The sequence below is a fragment of the Rhinolophus ferrumequinum genome, chromosome 22 (assembly GCF_004115265.2).
Source record: "Rhinolophus ferrumequinum isolate MPI-CBG mRhiFer1 chromosome 22, mRhiFer1_v1.p, whole genome shotgun sequence".
Taxonomy (NCBI): Eukaryota; Metazoa; Chordata; class Mammalia; order Chiroptera; family Rhinolophidae; genus Rhinolophus; species Rhinolophus ferrumequinum.
In genome coordinates this window covers 35,719,521-35,737,275 of record NC_046305.1, presented here as the reverse complement: position 1 = coordinate 35,737,275, position 17,755 = coordinate 35,719,521, and the positions used below count along the sequence as shown (strand labels likewise).

Below are 17,755 nucleotides of genomic sequence, written 5' to 3'. Positions count from 1 at the left end.
AGAATTGGAGTTAAAATTTCTTGACTCTTGAGAACTGACTCTGGGTGGTAAACACACAATGTGATATATAGATGATGCATTACAGAATTGTACACTGGAAACCTATGTCATTTTACTAACCATTGTCACCCCAATAAATTTTAAGTAAAAAAAATTTCTTGCCTCTTAGGCCAATGCTATTTCTTCTATACTGACTGGACTTCCCTCTGCCAAAGAATTATTTTGCTAAATAGTATTAACGCATTGACAAAAGGACTCAAAACTTTCTCCACTAGATTAATTATGCATAAATAATAGATGTAATAATATATGAATAACATAATCAACACATAATATACTTAAAACATATTTAAAATGCTATGTTCAATACTCTAATCAAACTAAATAGAGCTTTTAATATATCTTGATCAAGAATAAAATATCTTAGCTTTTTACACTGTTGTGAATAAAAAAGTATTAATAAAAGTCCTACTAAAGTAAAAAAAAGTCTACGATATAATGCAGTAAAATGTACTATATCACAGTCATGGCTTCCATTTTCTTCCACTCTTTATTTTCCTTCTTGTAAGATTCTGAAATAAAAAACATGCTTCTCCCTATAAAGCCAGCTACAGCACCTAACACAGTGAATTGTCCAACACAGGCACTTAGTAAATATTTCCACTTTTCTGTTGTTTGCTTTCAGAGGTATTCCATGTTGGCAGAATTGATAACAAGTAAAATAGTTTGCCCAAGTCAGGGAATACAGAGGTCTAAATTAGGTGCTTCAAGAAACTAATCATTCACTGAAGTGAGGACAAAGGATGTCCAAGAAAGCTCTTCCACTTTTATGCTTGAAAATTGCTTCATTTATTTTCTCTCCTATTTGTTTGGACTTAAAAAATAGGGCAGATGAACTTCTGGGAAAAGACGGCAGATCGAATACAAGCACCTAGTTTGCTACCTCCTAAAACTCCACCAAAATAAAAATAATTTTTTTTTTAAAGGTATAAACTCACAAATGCTTGAAGAAAAGGAGACAGAAGATGTGGGATAATATGTGGAAAAAAAAATCCAACCTAGGAGAGTGAAGAGAATCCCTAGAATGAGACTGAAGAGAGTTTTAAGGTTGACAATTGTGCCCCAGAAACAGAGGGCATCCAGTCTGGATTGAAACGTGTCTGAAGGACCCAGGAAAGAATTTTTCAGGAAGATGGAAACTGATAGAATATTTTATGTATGTGTTACGCTAAATACGTTTTTAAAAGACAAGTAAACAAAACTGTAAGTTAATTATTAACTCTACAAATAAAATTTGTACAGAGAAAAGTAACTTAATTTATTACACAGCACAGCTGTGAAAAAATGACTTAATCATTTAATGCATACTAGGAAGATGAGGAATGGGAAGTGTATACATTTGAGGTGGGGCAGGGGTAGCAAATCTTTATCTCCCATAGGGAAAACTCAACAGACGACGCTTGAAAAAACAAGAAGCAAAAATATAAGCCTGTTGTTAGAGACAGGTAAATACAAAAATTCACCTATAAGAGGTGCATGTGGTTGTCTCTGAAGAGAGAAATGGCAAGGAGGGAACTGGCTGGTACTGTTTTTATAACAACTTGTAGAACTTGTAGAAATATTTGACTCTTAACCACACATATGTAATTTTAATAAAAGCAAAAAAACAAAAAACAAAAGACGAAAAAACAAACAAAAACAAAAAGAAAGGGGGGAATATGCGCAGCAAACTCATTCAATAGATACTTCCTATTCTTTCTCTTCCCCTAAAATGATTAATAGTAAATTCCCACCCTGCATCTCAGAAAGGAAGTCCTCTAAGTAAATGCCACCTTTTACCCATTTTGAAACTACCTTTAATAACTCTCAGTATGTCATTAAATAGCTCTTTTATTTTAAACATAAAATTTTAAAAACCTGAAGTATGGAAATCAGCATATTACAATCCACATTTTCATTGGTAGCTATAATATTGGGTAGGTCACTGTTTAGCACGAGACATTTCCCAAAATTAATGTAAATTCTAAAGAGCAGTATTGAGCTAGACTGTAGATATTTGCCCAATCCCTTCTTTATTAATCTCTCTTTTATTTTGGTTTAAAAATATGGGATGAGGGTACTTGGTAAGCATAGAAGAGTCATATAGGAACTAGACAAGAAATATAGCAGGCTATTTTAATAAGTTAATAAGAATTCAGGACATAGCATAAAAATTTGGGATTCACAACCTTGGAAAATATATTCCGTTAAATAATTTTTAATACAATGATTTATATATAAATACTGGGCTGCTTCATTAGCCTGCATTACAATTAGTGGATGAAAGAGGTTGCCGGGCTATGATTGTATTATTTTCATTTTAAATAATATGAAAAACTATAAAAAGGTACAGAAAGGACACTAAAGAGTATGATTTAAGGTGTGTGTGTGTGTGTGTGTGTGTGTGTGTGTGTGTCTGTGTGTGTGTGTGTGTGTGTGTGTGTGTGTGTGTAATGTGAGTCCCATAGAGATGAGTTAGTATTTTCTTTGGTACAATTTAAAATTCTAGGAAGCATAGTTTACATATTAGCTAGGAGAGAATTACCTCATTTCTTTAATAGTTTAGTAAAGTTATGTTAGCTATAGGCAGAAGATTAGTGCATGGTACGAACAGATTCAATAATTTAAACATGACAAAGAAGCAACATAAGGATATATTATCAAACACGTTAAACTCTTCCCTAATATGACAATTCATTTCTAATTGATAACTGAAAAACAACTTTCTAAAGTTTCAACTCTATTTCAATTTACATCTAAATATACAGCTAACTTCTCAAGCCCTCTATCAAACACTAATTCACTTTTCAAAATATACACTTAATATATAACATTCTATATTAGCAATGAGTAATTTTACCATGTTTTCCTTGAAGCACTGTTCTGTATGATTGAATTTCTAAGCAACCCTCAGAGTTCAAAACTTCTATAATTTATGGTAGAGTAACTGAAAGTTATGCAACTTACTCAAACACAAGTGTTGAATATCAATTTGAAGTCTTTCAAACATTGAATTTTTTCTGTGTTTGCCATCTACCTGCATAAATAGAACATTATTATAATAATGGCTTTTTATGTTAAAAAAAAAGCTTTATGAAAAAACTATGTTTTAAATCCAGAACAAATAAGTTTCACATTATTTTTTAGTATTTAAAAAGAGGATATTCTTTGATATCAAATATTTGATATCAAAGATATCAAATATTCTTTGATGAAAACTCGAAAATAAGAATATCATACATTTTTATAAATCTTGAAAATGTTATTATTATGTATACATTATTTCCTTTAATTCTAAACATTCCCAATTCACTGGTGAAGGAACTAAGGTTCACTAGGATTATCTGCCTGCTCCTTTATCTTTGTCAGCCCCCTAATACACTATTTTTGGCTCATTCCTCTTCTTAACTCTCCCCGAAAGATCACAACCATTTTAATCTACATCCATGTGCCAATGGCTTACAAACCTACGCTGTGGCCCATACCTCTCTGATGAGCATCAGACACATGCCCGATTGTGAACTAGAAAGCTCAACTCCAACAGCAAACTCATTCAGAACTAAACTCATTCTTTCTCCCTTCAAACCTATTCTTCCTCTTCCTATATTCCCTTTCTCAGGAAAGGGCACCACTTAGTCACTTAAGCCATCAATGTCACCTGAAGTAATTCCTTTTCTCTCATACTTTATGAATAACAAATCACCAAGTCTTGTGGCTTCTGACATCTTAACCTTTCTCATACTCTTCCTCTACTCTCCATCCCAGGGGCACAGCCTTAGCTCTGGTCCATTTCTTACTTAGATTATTGGATAACAACGATTTTATACTTAATCTCCCGACTTCAAGTTTTAGATTCTTTGATATAGCTTTAATAGTACTGCTAAGATAAACTTTTGAAAACCCTTTTTTATTTACTACACCAACTCTTATATGTATATTCTTTCAGTTTTGTCTCAGCTATCACTTTCTATAGGAAACTTTCTGTAACCCACATTAGACTGAAGTTGGTGTTTATCTTCATGCTCTTACAGCATCTGGTACTTACCATTACCATAAGACACTTAGCATGTTGAACCAAAATAGTTATAAGGCTACCCCACTAGATGTAAGCTTCTTGAAGACAGGAACTACATCTTGTTTCCACTGGATCCCCATAATGTAGCAGGATAAAGTCATACTCTTTCCATAGAACAAATGAGACCTTCCATAGTTTAGCCCTCCTCTCTTCTCATCACTGCTGAACTCTACTTCACATGTACTCCCATCACACAGAAATGTTTCCCTGTTGTTTCAGGTATTTGCTTATACTATTCTTGCTTCCTAGAATGTGTCTCAAACCCTCTATCTAGCAAACACTAAGTCACCTTTCAATATATAGCTCAAGTATCACCTTTTCTGTGTAGTAAATTGCCATCCCTTCCCTGCAGGAAAACTTGTCATTTCCTCCTTTGATAAGCTCTGTGCGGACTTTTCTTGTACTTTAAATAACACTTTTCTATAATCATTTATTGATTTCTCTCTCTATTATATATATAAGTAAGTCATAGATGATAGGGGCCTTGTCTTATTTGACTTTACCTACTCAATGTCTTTCATGGTGCCTGGCAGTACACTCAATAAATGTTTACTGAGTGAAGAGTTAGTAAGTAGCTCAGGTAGGATTGAGACCCCAAACTTTAACTCATACCTTTAGCTTGGCTCTCTCCATATATTTTCTTGTCTCTATAAATAATTTTAAGAACTCAGATCAATGGACTATCAAAATTTGGATTAAAAAATCTACCCTCAGTTTAAGTCAATATAATTAAAATAAAAACTATAATCAAATAAAGACAAAAAATTCATTTTCTTTAAGAGACATGTTTCTATCATTTTTTCGTTTTTTCTTTTTAATAAGAAAAGGGCAAACAAAGTTTGATTACTAATATACTATAATAGTTTCACTTACCTTGAATCTTGTGGTCATCTTTTCTACTAGGATGAAGTGAACTTTTTCAGCATCTTTTAAGGCAATATCAATCCAATGAGATAATTTTCCCTTTCCTGCTCCAAACTCAACAAAGCATCTTCTTGGACCAAGTAACTTTAATTTTTCAATGTTACCTAAAATAGAAGCCTGCAAACTTCACGAGATTATTTTATAAACTAGAACAAACACATTTGGCTCAAATGGGAAAATAGCAAGATAATTTCTACATGAGGCAGCATGTTCATATTGATAATTTTTGTTGGCTTTAAATTTTTTCTCTTGCTTAAAAATATTTAACACGCAGCACTCAGAACCATATCCATGCCAAAAGTTTTTTATATATATTTATACATGTTTTTTGAAATGGAAAGATTCTCTACCCTGAAAGATAAAAGTAAATGAAATCTCATTAATAACTATATTTAGAAAGAATAGAATGTTAGCTTGTGACAAACAAAAGGCCATTTTTAGTAGCATTATTATGACCTAAACATACCTGCTGTTTCAGGTGTTTGGTTGCAGAATCACCATTTTTAGGGTCGTTAAGGGCATCATGCAATGCTGGATGGGACATAATTTGATCTTTAAGTGTAGAGTTCAAACCTGTGCCAAATATAAGCACAATAGCTTAAGCAACCAAACATGAAACCGTAGGGCTCTGAACGATGGTAGTAGCATCTTTTAAACCACACCGGCATCAATTCATATATCACCTAATTGTTCTTCAAAAACTTGAACTTCCAACTTTAGGCAGACTTACCTTCACTTGCTTTTCTCAATTTCTTAATTAAACTTTCCAAATGTTCTTCAGAGAGAGAAGAAATTGGAACCTATATACAAAAAAATAGAGCATAAGCTGGTCTGGGAACTAACCATCACTAAGAATATTAATTCTATATGAAACTGAATTCTAAATTCAAACAATCAATTTATTCCAAACAAAAATTGGAACCTAGTTTATTCATAATGTGGAGAGAACTTATAAACAGCTTTTAAAATTAAATAGTAAAGTACTTACCAACTGCTCAGGTATGTCTGCTTCATCTTTTAAGCCAGCATTAATATCTTGAATAAAGAAGTCCTCAAAAAAAAAAAAACCCATAAAAATACTGTTATTAATGTGAAGAGCTTACAAAAACTAAGCTGAAAACTGATCCTTTCCTTTTCCCCATACTCTGTACTCACCATCCTCCCTTCCTCCCATTCATTTACCCATTAATTATTGAGCACCTATCCTTAATTTGCTTTAGGTGGTGGCGATTCGGCATAGTAGAGAACTTAACAGACAAAAATTTGTGTTCATGGTCTTATATTCTAATAAGGTGGTTATGAGAATAAACATCTGTAGTCTAAAAGAAACTCATTAGTAATTTTAATGTCTACAGCACAGACTGAGGACTGTACCAGTTTTGTTTATGGTGTTAAAGCAAATACAACAAAGTATCAACTACACATGGCTGTTTATCAGATGAGCCGCATGGCCAACAACAGAGATAAGGTACAGATATTATAACAGTTTAGGTCTGATTTCTTCAATTTAAAATACTAATTAAAGTCAAAAACAGAAACATCTTTAGATACTATATTGTTCTTTTTTCATCAACCTAAGCTCTGGTTGCTCCCCACACTTCGAGGCAGCCCCTGCATCTATTCCCTCACACCAGGTCCCTCCCCATGACTCGACTCCCCCCATGACCAGATGCCCCCCCCACACTCTCTATCCAGGCCCTACATACTCCTTTCCCATGCTCTGGGCCCCCTTCACACCCGCCCCACCCTCCTCAAACACATTCCCAGGGCCCCTTCCAAGGCCTCTGGAGGTTTGGTGGTAACAATGTGGCTGATGAGCACCTTCAATTCAAAGAATATTTAAGACTGGGCACTGCACAGGCAAATGTGAGACACCCTGACATCCTGCAGCTCATATATGGAAAACACTCAGCAGAGGTTTTCCCAAATTTGACAACACCCAAAATGTTCATAAGACGTTAGCAATAATGAATTATGAAACTGAAAGCAAGTTTTCTTATATTATCAGTAAACATTTTTTAAAGAGTGGGTCAGTCATGCTAGAAGACTGAGTTATCATCCTGTCTTTCTCAATGAAATTATTTTCATTTTACATATTCTATTTTAAATATTCTAAATCAGTATCATATGAAGCAGTGGCTCTGATTATGTAGTTAATTAATGTTACCAGTGTCGAGGTAAGAATGGCCAAACCTGTAGAGAATTTTTTTGTAAGAGTTTATTTTAGCCACAGCCGAGGACATATGCCAGGGAACAAGATCTCAAATGCTCCCTGTATTGCTTAAATGAACATAGTGAGATCATTCTAGTCCATCTTCACACAGATTCCAGGTCAGGCTCTAGATCAGCTACGTTCTGTTCCTTCCCTGACCCACATGGTAGCCACCAACCTTGAAATATGGCTAGTGTGACTAAGAAACTGTATTTTTAATTTTATTTAATCTTAATTAACTCAAATTTAACCAGTTACACCTGTTAGTGACTACCATATTGAATATGTAGCTATAGATGATAGTAAGACTGGGTCTTATATTAATTTTTGCTCCAAGAAACACATTAGGGCTTATTTTCAGGGGATGTCTTATTTTTCATGTACAAAAATCTACATTTATTCAAACATAGTCATGTCATCTTCTTCTGGAACATCGCCATAACTCTCGAAACCCCAAATTCTGGCTTTAATTTCTTGCGACTCCATTTCTTGTAGAACCATTGGCCCCAATCTCTCATGTCCAGCAATAGAGCTCTCCTTAAATGAGCATTTCTTGTCCATGTAGCCTGCTCGTAGTGCACTGGCAACACAGCTGTTAGTGATTTTATCCCATGAATTCTTCACCCAAGTCACGACCTCTTGCAGGCTAGGCTTCACAAAGTTTCCATGCTGATTTCTCTCCATTCTATTTTCAATGCAGCCATCGATTTCCACGTGCAGATGATCCTTGAATGGCTTGTTTATTGCAATATCAAGAGTCTGGAGATAGGCAGTCATTCCTGCGGGAATCATTATTTGATCTATTCTTCTTTTTGCAAAGAAGTTCTTTATGTCTTTAGCGCGGTGAATGCTGGCTGAATCCCAGACCAGCAGACCTCTTTGGCCACCTCGCAAAACAAGTGGCAGCATTAAATTGACCCACTTCCTTATAACTGTTTGTGTGCACCAGGCTTTTTCAGTTTCAAGAACATAAATGCCTGAAACACATTCAACCTTTCTTGCCCTTAGTGATGATTAGAGGTGGAGCTTTCTTTCCATCCACACGAATTGCCAAAATACAGGTAACATGTGCACTTTCATAACCAGTGGAGGGAATGTATATTGACCAGGCAACCCGCTGATCAATTGTTTGAGATCCTTGGCCCATAAACACTGCAGTTTCAATCATAGCAATCATGTTGGAGAGTTGGTATTTAGAAAAGTCGATGCCATCAACAAAGGACTTGAATGCAAGTGCACATTTAATAACTTCAGTATCTTCCAGCTTGAACAGTGTTGTCGATCTTAGTGACAGTTCATATCGCTGAAGGAAGCCATCCAGCCAGTGTTGTGATGCTTTGAATTCTTCTGTGGATATTTTTAACTGTGGTGCCATTGCAAGGGCAAATGCTTGAGTATCAGCCCTGCGCACAACCAAAGCCTTTGCTCTCCTGTCAGCAATCCATTCACAAACGATGCCTTCCAGCTCAGGAAATAATGGTTGCGGACCTGATCCGCACTTGCGCTTCTTACCATTTCCCTTATCCACCTGTTGACTGAGCTTATCATACTCTGCTCGCCATGTTCGGACCGTCTGGAGATCCAACTTCTCTTTGCAGAAAGCCGTGAGATTCTTGCCCCGGGAGTCCTCCACGATTCCTTTCTTGTACTCAATGGAATAGCTCTTTCTTTTCACACTCATCTTGTCTGGGGGTCAAAATATTATTCCATTTAAACCTACCATTAAATCAAGAGTTAACGAGACAGGAATGGCAACAAAAATGATGACAGTTAAGAATGATGGTCCACATAAAAGCAATGAAAAATTGCAGGCACCAAAATTCAGAAAATGTTTATTTCACACGAGTGCATTAAGTACGTCTGTTACAACACACGACGTATTGAATTATGAAGATTCATATTAGACACAACCACGTCCATTCGTTATCAAGTGCGCTCGTTATTCGTGCGTTCTATCTGTACTCCGATTGGTCATTTGGCAATAAGTCTCGAGTTCATCTGTTTACATTACCTCTCATCCAAAGGCGTCTGCTTGGGTATTTACAAATACTTAATTATAATTTATATTATCATTTAAGTTATAATGTCAATATTATTCATAATTATGTATTATTTTATAATTCAATACGCCCCTCCTGTGTGGCAACGGATGTACTAAATGAGTCCGTCTGGCTGACAATCTTAACTGGGGCTTATTTTTGGGGTAGGGCTTATATTACGAGTATCCTGAAAAATCATTCTAGGGCTTATTTTCCGGTTAGGTTTTATTTTGGGGAAATATGGTAGTACTATTTCTACAAATCCTGTTTTAAAAGTAAAAGCAACTCATGGGACATTATGCATAGTAATAAGCTTTTGTTACTCAGATGGCAGAAAGGTAACATGCTGATTTTGTGTTGCAACCTTTCCCTACATGGATGGTAATGGAAACCAGTGATTAAGTGGAACAGGTGAAGACAGCAGGTACTGCAATGATTTGTGGGATGACTGGCAAACTGTAATACAAAATTAGCTATAACTACTCTAATTGGATGTGTTCTTAGTTTAAAATGGTTGCAAAGATTACTCCAAGCAGTGGTGTTGGGGGCCAGATTTTTAAATGTGAAAACTACTTATATTGCAGGAACTTATCACCAACTTACTGTCGTTTGGTATATGAAATTTTGAAAAAGTTGAACAGTTTTACAAAGTAAAGCAGAATAATGATAAGACTTTACCTGGGTGCCTAGTTTCATATTATACATAGGTGTACTAGATGAATACTGTTCTGCGCTTCTTTCCTCCATCTCATCATCCCACTGCTTTTCTTCTTTTTCTTTCCACTGTGTTCCACTGCACGCCAATGAATCCATGAAGGGGTATTACATTTTTAATAAATTCACCTCAGATGAGGATAAGGGGCATCAAATATATGGTGATGGAAGGAGAACTGACTCCGGGTGGTGAACACACAATGGGATTTATAGAGGATGTAATACAGAATTGTACACCTGAAATCTATGTAATTTTACTAACAATTGTCACCCCGATAAATTTAAAAATGAACAAACAAACAAACAAACAAATAAATAAATTCACCTCTTCTTTCAAAACACATATGTTCCCAGACACATATTCCACTTGCTTTAACTAAAACCTGGACTGAGGTTTTAGTTAAACCTCAGGAAGATAACCTCCACACGTACTTGAAATTAAAGGCAACATTCTTTCTTTTTACTAAGGGGCTAACTAGGGTGCTCATGTTTTTTCTTCAACACATCTTAATGTAAAAATACCTTCTTTGAAGTTTATGCCATCTGGTCTAGTGGTTCTCAATTGAGAGGCATTTGGAAATATATGGGGGATATTTTGTTGTCAGAATGACTGAGGGGTGCTACTGGGAGACAATTCTCCTCAGGCCTCTCAATTATCTGAAAGTCTTACAGAGAAATTGACCTTTGTCACAGATCATCTTTTCAAGGATATCTGTATACTAAGCAATCTGGGAAGACAGAAACAGTTTCTCCTTCTAGAGCAGATGGCAGTCCTACTTACTGTACAATGTAACAAAGAAATGTCTACTTCTGGAACAAAGGTCAGGCAGGTTCCTTTACTGCCCATTTAAAAAAGATCTGTATTTCCTAAGCTTGAGGTTCTCTAGCTACAATACAAGCTGTACACAAACCTGTGCTACATCCAGCTAGGCCCCTTTGTGTTAGCTCCTTGGGCCTTAGGGAACAAGGGGAATTGATGCCGACAGGAACTTCATTTTGCTTGGTGTGCAATTAGTAATAAAGTTCTTTGCCTCTGACCCAGGAATCTCGTATCTTCTGCTAGCAGCCACAAACCTGTGACAGGCTAACTTGTTAGCTTGAAAATAAGATGCTGTTCTTTTCTCTAAGTCCAGTCAATATGACCACGTTTTCAAACCACCCGACATAATAGCTCTTCTTGAACTTCTTAACTCTAATGACCTTCACTCCACTTCAGCAGACTATTTCTATGGGCCATCTAGACTCTGGCATTACTGTGAACTATTTAACTTTTGAAATCTTAAACTCCATTAGCCCATTCTCTGACCATAACTTTGTAATACATTAGTACACAATATAGTGATTCTCTTGCTCCTAATCATATTCTTCTAATTTTTAAAGACCTCGATTTATTTTTTCTCAGCTCATTTCTGGTGTTCTTTTCATGCCATCCATTCTGATTGCCCAGTACCATCCTTATCATCAATCTGGTCCTTCTGTCACAAACCTCCTTAGAAAACTTAATGGCTGCATTAATGACTTTTAACTCCCAATATCTGGCCTGCTGAACGCTACTGAAGTAACCACCCAGACATTTGTCTGGTACGAGTTCAAATTCACACCTCCATCCTTAGTCTGACTCTCAAAGATGCCCAGCAATTATTCTTCATAACCCTAATACTAAACTTTTACCTCTTTCTTCAAATTTCCTACTACACCATCATCCCCCTCAATCACCTTGTCTCTTACTATAGCTATTAAATGACAACTTTCTCAATTAATAGCCTGTGAGCTCAAATTTGTCTGAACTGATATCCATCTTTTACTCCTCCCCATACACCTCAGTGGAAGAGCTATTTCTCCTCCTATTACCTCTTCTACATCTATTTTGTTCCTTATCTCCCTCCTGCTTCCTGAGCAGCTTTACACCATCAATGATGCTCTCCTTTCCATTTTTTTCATTTTTAATGGCTCATATGTAAAACTAAATTTTCTCCTATTTTAAAACACACTCCCTGTATGCTACCTTTCTGACTACTATTCTAACGCTCAATTTCCACTCATAGACACGTTTCTTGAAAGAATAGTCTATGCTTGTGATTTATACTTGCCTTATGTTCCATTTACTCATATATCATTCCAATTTGATTTCTGCCCACTCTACTCTAAATATGCATTTTGTGAAATTCTCTGTTTTTAACAACGACCATATTGCCAATCCAATGGATTCTTTTTGGTCCCTATCTTACCTGATTTCTTTGTGGTAACTGACATTGTTGATTACTCTCTTCTTTTTGAAATTCTCCTTCCCCTGGCTTCTTAATACATCATGCTTCTCTAGTTTTTCTCTTTCCTACCTCTCCAGCTACCCCTTCTCAATATTTTTCTACGGTTCCTATTAGCAGTTCACCCTTTAATGTCAGTGTCACCTAGAGTTCTATCCTTTGTCTTATGCTGTACTTCTTGGCTGTCTCTCAAGTCTCATCTTTTACTCAGCTCTCCTCTTGCTCTATACTCCAGCCATGTGAAATGCCCAGTCCCAGACAAAGCTATCTAATCTCTCACTTCTAGGCCCTTACACATATTTTCTTCTTTGTCTGGCTAATTCTTCTGTGACCTTTAGGTCTCATCTTACGACAGTCCTTCAGAGAAGCCTTCCTGACTCCTTCCCCATTTCTTTTATGCCCTATATTCTCCTCAAAAAGGGTTAGGCTCTCCTCTTATTCTTCCGCAGCACTCTGTACTTAACCTATTTTAACACACATAATATTGCATTTTCCGTATCTCCCAATAGATTGTAATGTTCTTTCTAGGCAGGGTGTTTGGTACAATGCCTGGCATAAGTGCTCAATATCTATTGAATAAATAAATCCTCCCCAATCTCTTACACTAGGTAACTTAAAAATCCAAAGCTTCACCTATGACCTGTATTTGACTTCCAAATCTTGATTATTTGCCCAACCTCTCTACTGAATTTCAGCTTCACATATCCAACTCCAAATTTCCAATCAGTCATCAAGTTTTATTGACACTGCTACATAAATAATTCTTGCATGTATCCCCACCCTGTTCATCCTCTTTAATTCAGTCTCTCATCATGTCCCACCCGGATTTCAGCAACAGCCCCCTAACTAGTTCTTCTGATTCCAAGCCATCCTCCCACATTGCTTTAAGAGAAAATATTTAAGGGGTAAATCTGACCACACCATTCCCTAGCATAAAATTTTTCAGTGGTTCCCCATATCTATCAGAATAAAGTCCAAGTTCCTGGAAGCCTCGAGTGGTTTCTGTCTGCCTTTGCACATACAGTTCTTTCAACCTAGAATAACTCCTCTTCCTTTTCTTTGCCAAATCAAGACTCAGCTCAAGTGTTATTTTCTCTGGGGAGCCTTTTCTTAATTTTTTTGTATTGGGTAACAGTGTGTTTTTCCAGGGCCCATCAGCTCTAAATTAAGTCACTGTCCTTCAATCTAGTTGTGGATGGAGCAGCTCAGCTCCAAGTTGAGTTGCCATTTTCAATCTTTAGTTGCAGGGGCGCAGCCCACCATTTCATGCGGGAATTGAACCGGCAACCTTGCTGTTAAGAGCTCGTGCTCTAACCAACTAAGCCATCCAGTCACCCCACTGGCAGCTCCTTGTCTTCAATCTAGTTGTGGAGGGCGCAGCTCACTGGCCCATGTGGGAATCAAACAGGCAACCCTGTAGTTAAGAGTTCATGCTCTAACCAACTGAGCCATCAGCCACTCCTCTGGGGAACCTTTCTTGAGCCTTGAATTTTATTTTATTTTTTTCCCCTTTTCTTCCGCCTCCCCACCCCCCAACTCCGGTTCAAGCCGTTGTTTCTCAGTCTAGTTGTGTAGGACAGCTCCCTGGCCCATGCTGGTATTATAAGCCTTGCACTCCTGCTGGCTGAAGCAATCAGTCGCCAGTCATCGGTCGGCTGCTCACAGCAGCTCACGAAGCTGTCCTGCCTTCTACCAGTCACTCACGCTGGCCACCGGCCACTCATGGCAACACACAGCAGCACATGCTGGCTGCCAGCTGCTCATGATGGCACACAGTAGCCCACGGCAGCACACAGCAGACTGCCCCGGCAGCTCACGCCAACTTCCGGCTGCTCACAGCAGCCCAGCTCCAGGGAGAGCTGTTATTCACCGTCTTAGCTGTAGAGGGCGCAGCTCACTGGCCCATGTGGGAATCGAACCAGCGCCCTTGGCGTTGGAGCACAGTGCTCCAACCACCTGAGCCACCCGGCCAGCCCTAATTTTAATTTTTATACAAGTATACTTGTATGCTCTTATCATATGTGTACTTCTTTCATTGAACTTATTAAATAATACCCATCATTCACAAGTTTATTTACCAGTTTTAAATAAGCTCTTTGAAGGCTGGGGTCATATTTTATTGAAATAAATTTAGTAGGCACTAAGTAAATATTTTTGAATAAATAGTAAAATTATTTTCTGAATAACACTCTTGTTGCATAAAATTCTATTATCTGAATTAGGACTCTAAGTGGATTCACAGTCTGACACAGTGCTGGCCTTTACACATGTACATGAAGTTAACATATTTAAGCCTTTGGAGGCACAAGTCTTATTGAATATTCACATTTGTAATCTACTAAGTGTATATAAATATTACATACCACATGCTTTACCATTCAACTTTACTGATCAAATACTTACAGGTTTTGGCTTCTCTCTTGAGTTACATTTTTTCAAATGCTTTGCTAGTTGATCTTCATATACTGTGCTAAATTTAAAGAGAAAATTGTCTAAAATAAGACTTGTGACAATTACTGTTTCCAGGACAGAAAAATCTTTATCTGACCCGATACTTACTGTTTCGGATCTAAAGGACACACGATTCTTTTCCGAGCATTTTCTTCCTAGTAAAGAAAAAGGATATATTTATTTGAATAAAATATCAAATTCATTGCTTACAGATACTAGATATAACTTCAGTGTAATCATAAGTTTATACATTTCCAAAACAAGGCAAGGAAACCTTAAAAGGACATTAATAAAACACTGGCAAAATTAGGTGATACGGTTTAACAACAAAAGTCTCCAATGTAGATAGTTTATGTACATATGAGCAAATACTGCTTTAAACAAGTGTCTATACCCTCAAATCGGTTATAAAGAAGGCCTATATATGAAATTTTGAATCTATGATAGTGTTGACTAAAATATGCACTATTATTTTAGGTACCACTAAGAAAGAAAAAATAGTGCCAATTTAAATTATGACATGTCATTGATTTTAAGATACATTCTGATTTCAAAGATGTTAAAATGTGAAAAAAAAAACTCTTAGAAACAATGAAATATGGCATTTTAACCATTTGGTATGTGGCCATGTCCTAATAGCTTCGCAACTTTTTGGTAGTGTAGAGTTACACCTGTTTGTTTCTAACTTACATGGATTTATCTATATACACTAGGAAAAAATTTAAAAATTAATAATGTTGGCAATTCTACCTAACATTCATATGAATCTTTATGTTAACAGGATAGTATAACAGTTAAAACTACAGGTCAGCCAGGCTGCCTAAGTATGATTCTCAGCTTTATCAGCTCCTACCTCAATGATCGGAGGTAGACCATTGACTCATCAAAATATGAGAATATGTCTGAGCTCCAAAGATTTGTGAAAATTAAGTGAGTTATTATAATAGTTAATTTAGCACAATGCTGGTCACATAGTAAATGCGAAGTGTTCACTGTTATTAACAATTCTTCAATTTATTTCAGTTCTGATCTGCCTCCCAGCATATCCATGATATTATGCACACTGAATTTCATGGGAAAGCTGAGAGACTTTTCCATATTTGTTTTTGAAAACACTGTACATTAGTCTTATATGCTGACTTTAAAATCTAACCTCCATGAAAGATACGACTCTATGGTAACCTCCCAAAGCCTAATCACAAAGGGGGGGGGGGGGAAATGCACTTTTAATACATATTATTTGGGTTTAAAAACAAGGGTTTCTAAACTGTGGCACTATTGACATTTTCGGCTGGGTAATTCTTTTTTATGCGGGGCTGTCCTGTGCATTGTAGGATGTTTAGTAGCAGCTCTGGCCTCCGCCCACTAGATGCTACTAGATCCTCAGCTATGACAACCAAAATGTCTTTGAACATTGCCAACTGTCTTCTGGGGGGGCAAAATCAACCCCAGTTAAGAACCAATGGGGAAGAAAATGAGTACTAGTAGTCTCAGCTATACATGATACTTAAGAAAAAAAGATGGAAACATAACACCCAATTATATCATAAATTACAGTTTCAGTAGGATGCCCACAACTGAAAACCAAATCATATTCATGGAAAGTGTTCCCACTTGGAGTTTTGCAGTCTTTCATCAAGGGACTAACAACAACATGTCATTCCTCTCCAGGAATATCGATCATTCATATTCTACTATCTATTCATAAGGATCTATTCATATTCTACTATCACCATCTTCTGCAATCACCTTCTAGATGAGTGGTTAAGGTAAAGTCTAAGGTGAGAACAAAACCCTTCTATCATAAATCTCATTCTTCAATCAGGGGATGTTTGCTCAAAACCAGCCAATATAATTGTGGGTATACTTCAAAGCATTCTCACCACAAGTCATAGGGTCTCCCACATTCCAAAACAAGAACATGCTTGTTTCAGTATGCTTCACTCTAAGCAAATATCAGTCATATCAAAATATGAAGTAGAGCTATGGCTACGATGGACAGTAGCAGACGAAGGGGCTCTGGGGCTGAGCTGTACTGGATATTGCCTAAAAGGCTAAACCATGGGACTAACAAGGAAAAAATGTAAACAGTACTGGACATTAAAAAGGCATGAAACCAAATGCTTGTCTATTTGGTTTAATCTTCCCAAAATCTATTAAACATGCTGTATTTCTACCAACATTCCCTTCTCTTCTTATTTTTCTATCCTCTATATTCTAAACAAATAAACACACACAAATATATATACAGCACAATTATACGTATAACTGTATTATCAAACAAAACTGCATGTTGTTTTCATTTTTAAAGGGAGAGTCAATACTTACATGTTTTAAAATCTTTCCTTCCCCTTTCTAGCAGTTATAAGTTGCTTTCAAGAGATTATATGTCTAAATAAACTTTTTAAAAAGTTTCTCTCAATTGCATTCACATAAGTGATTAGGGGCATCACGAAACAATTAGAACAGCATTAGTGAAACTACTACTTCCCATCAAGAGGCGGACAGTGGGCGAAGTGTAAGAAGCGTTAAAGTTTGGAGTAAAGCTAAAATCAAGCATTACCATTGAGTTAGTGTCAAGATAAACAGGTCGCTGCTGCCCCTTTACTTAGTACAAGGAAACAATGTACTTTACTAGGGTTCATCATCGCTCCCTAGGGAGGACAGAACTACGTTTATTAAAAGGAAGGGTGGAAAACCCAGGGAACAGTAGCAGAAATCTGTTCAGAGAGGGGAGGTGCAGGACCAGGAAACTTATTTCCGACTCTCGAGAGGGCAGGGCGATACCAGACCTCTGCGGCTCCAGCGTGTTCACCACAGAACCTTTTCCCTGTTGCCACCACCATCCTGCAGAACCTCTTCTTCTTTGCCACATAGTAACCGCATCGACCCTCAGCTGGAAAGCCAGTCGCGTGCGGCGTCGGCGCGGAAGCCGCCATAATTCAGGGCTTGCTTCGGGTGGCAAGCATCAGCTGAAGGGAAGAAAGTTGTCAGCTTCCCTCGGGTCCCCTTCCCTTAACAAAGATGGCAGCCTCGG

General features: G+C 37.0%; 1 protein-coding gene across 1 annotated transcript in view; it reads right to left on the bottom strand.

The window, feature by feature from the left end:
- TRMT13 (tRNA methyltransferase 13 homolog) overlaps positions 1–17,755 on the bottom strand; it is a 21,930-nt gene extending 4,175 nt beyond the window's left edge. Inside the window, exons 1-8 of the mRNA XM_033092840.1 lie at positions 17,511–17,755; positions 14,827–14,873; positions 14,671–14,737; positions 6,027–6,089; positions 5,769–5,838; positions 5,505–5,611; positions 4,988–5,155; positions 3,007–3,076 (exon numbers count right to left, since the gene is read on the bottom strand). Of these exons, the coding sequence (XP_032948731.1) occupies positions 3,007–3,076; positions 4,988–5,155; positions 5,505–5,611; positions 5,769–5,838; positions 6,027–6,089; positions 14,671–14,737; positions 14,827–14,873; positions 17,511–17,657 (739 nt within the window). The 5' untranslated portion in view covers positions 17,658–17,755. The remainder of the gene's footprint in view (positions 1–3,006; positions 3,077–4,987; positions 5,156–5,504; positions 5,612–5,768; positions 5,839–6,026; positions 6,090–14,670; positions 14,738–14,826; positions 14,874–17,510) is intronic.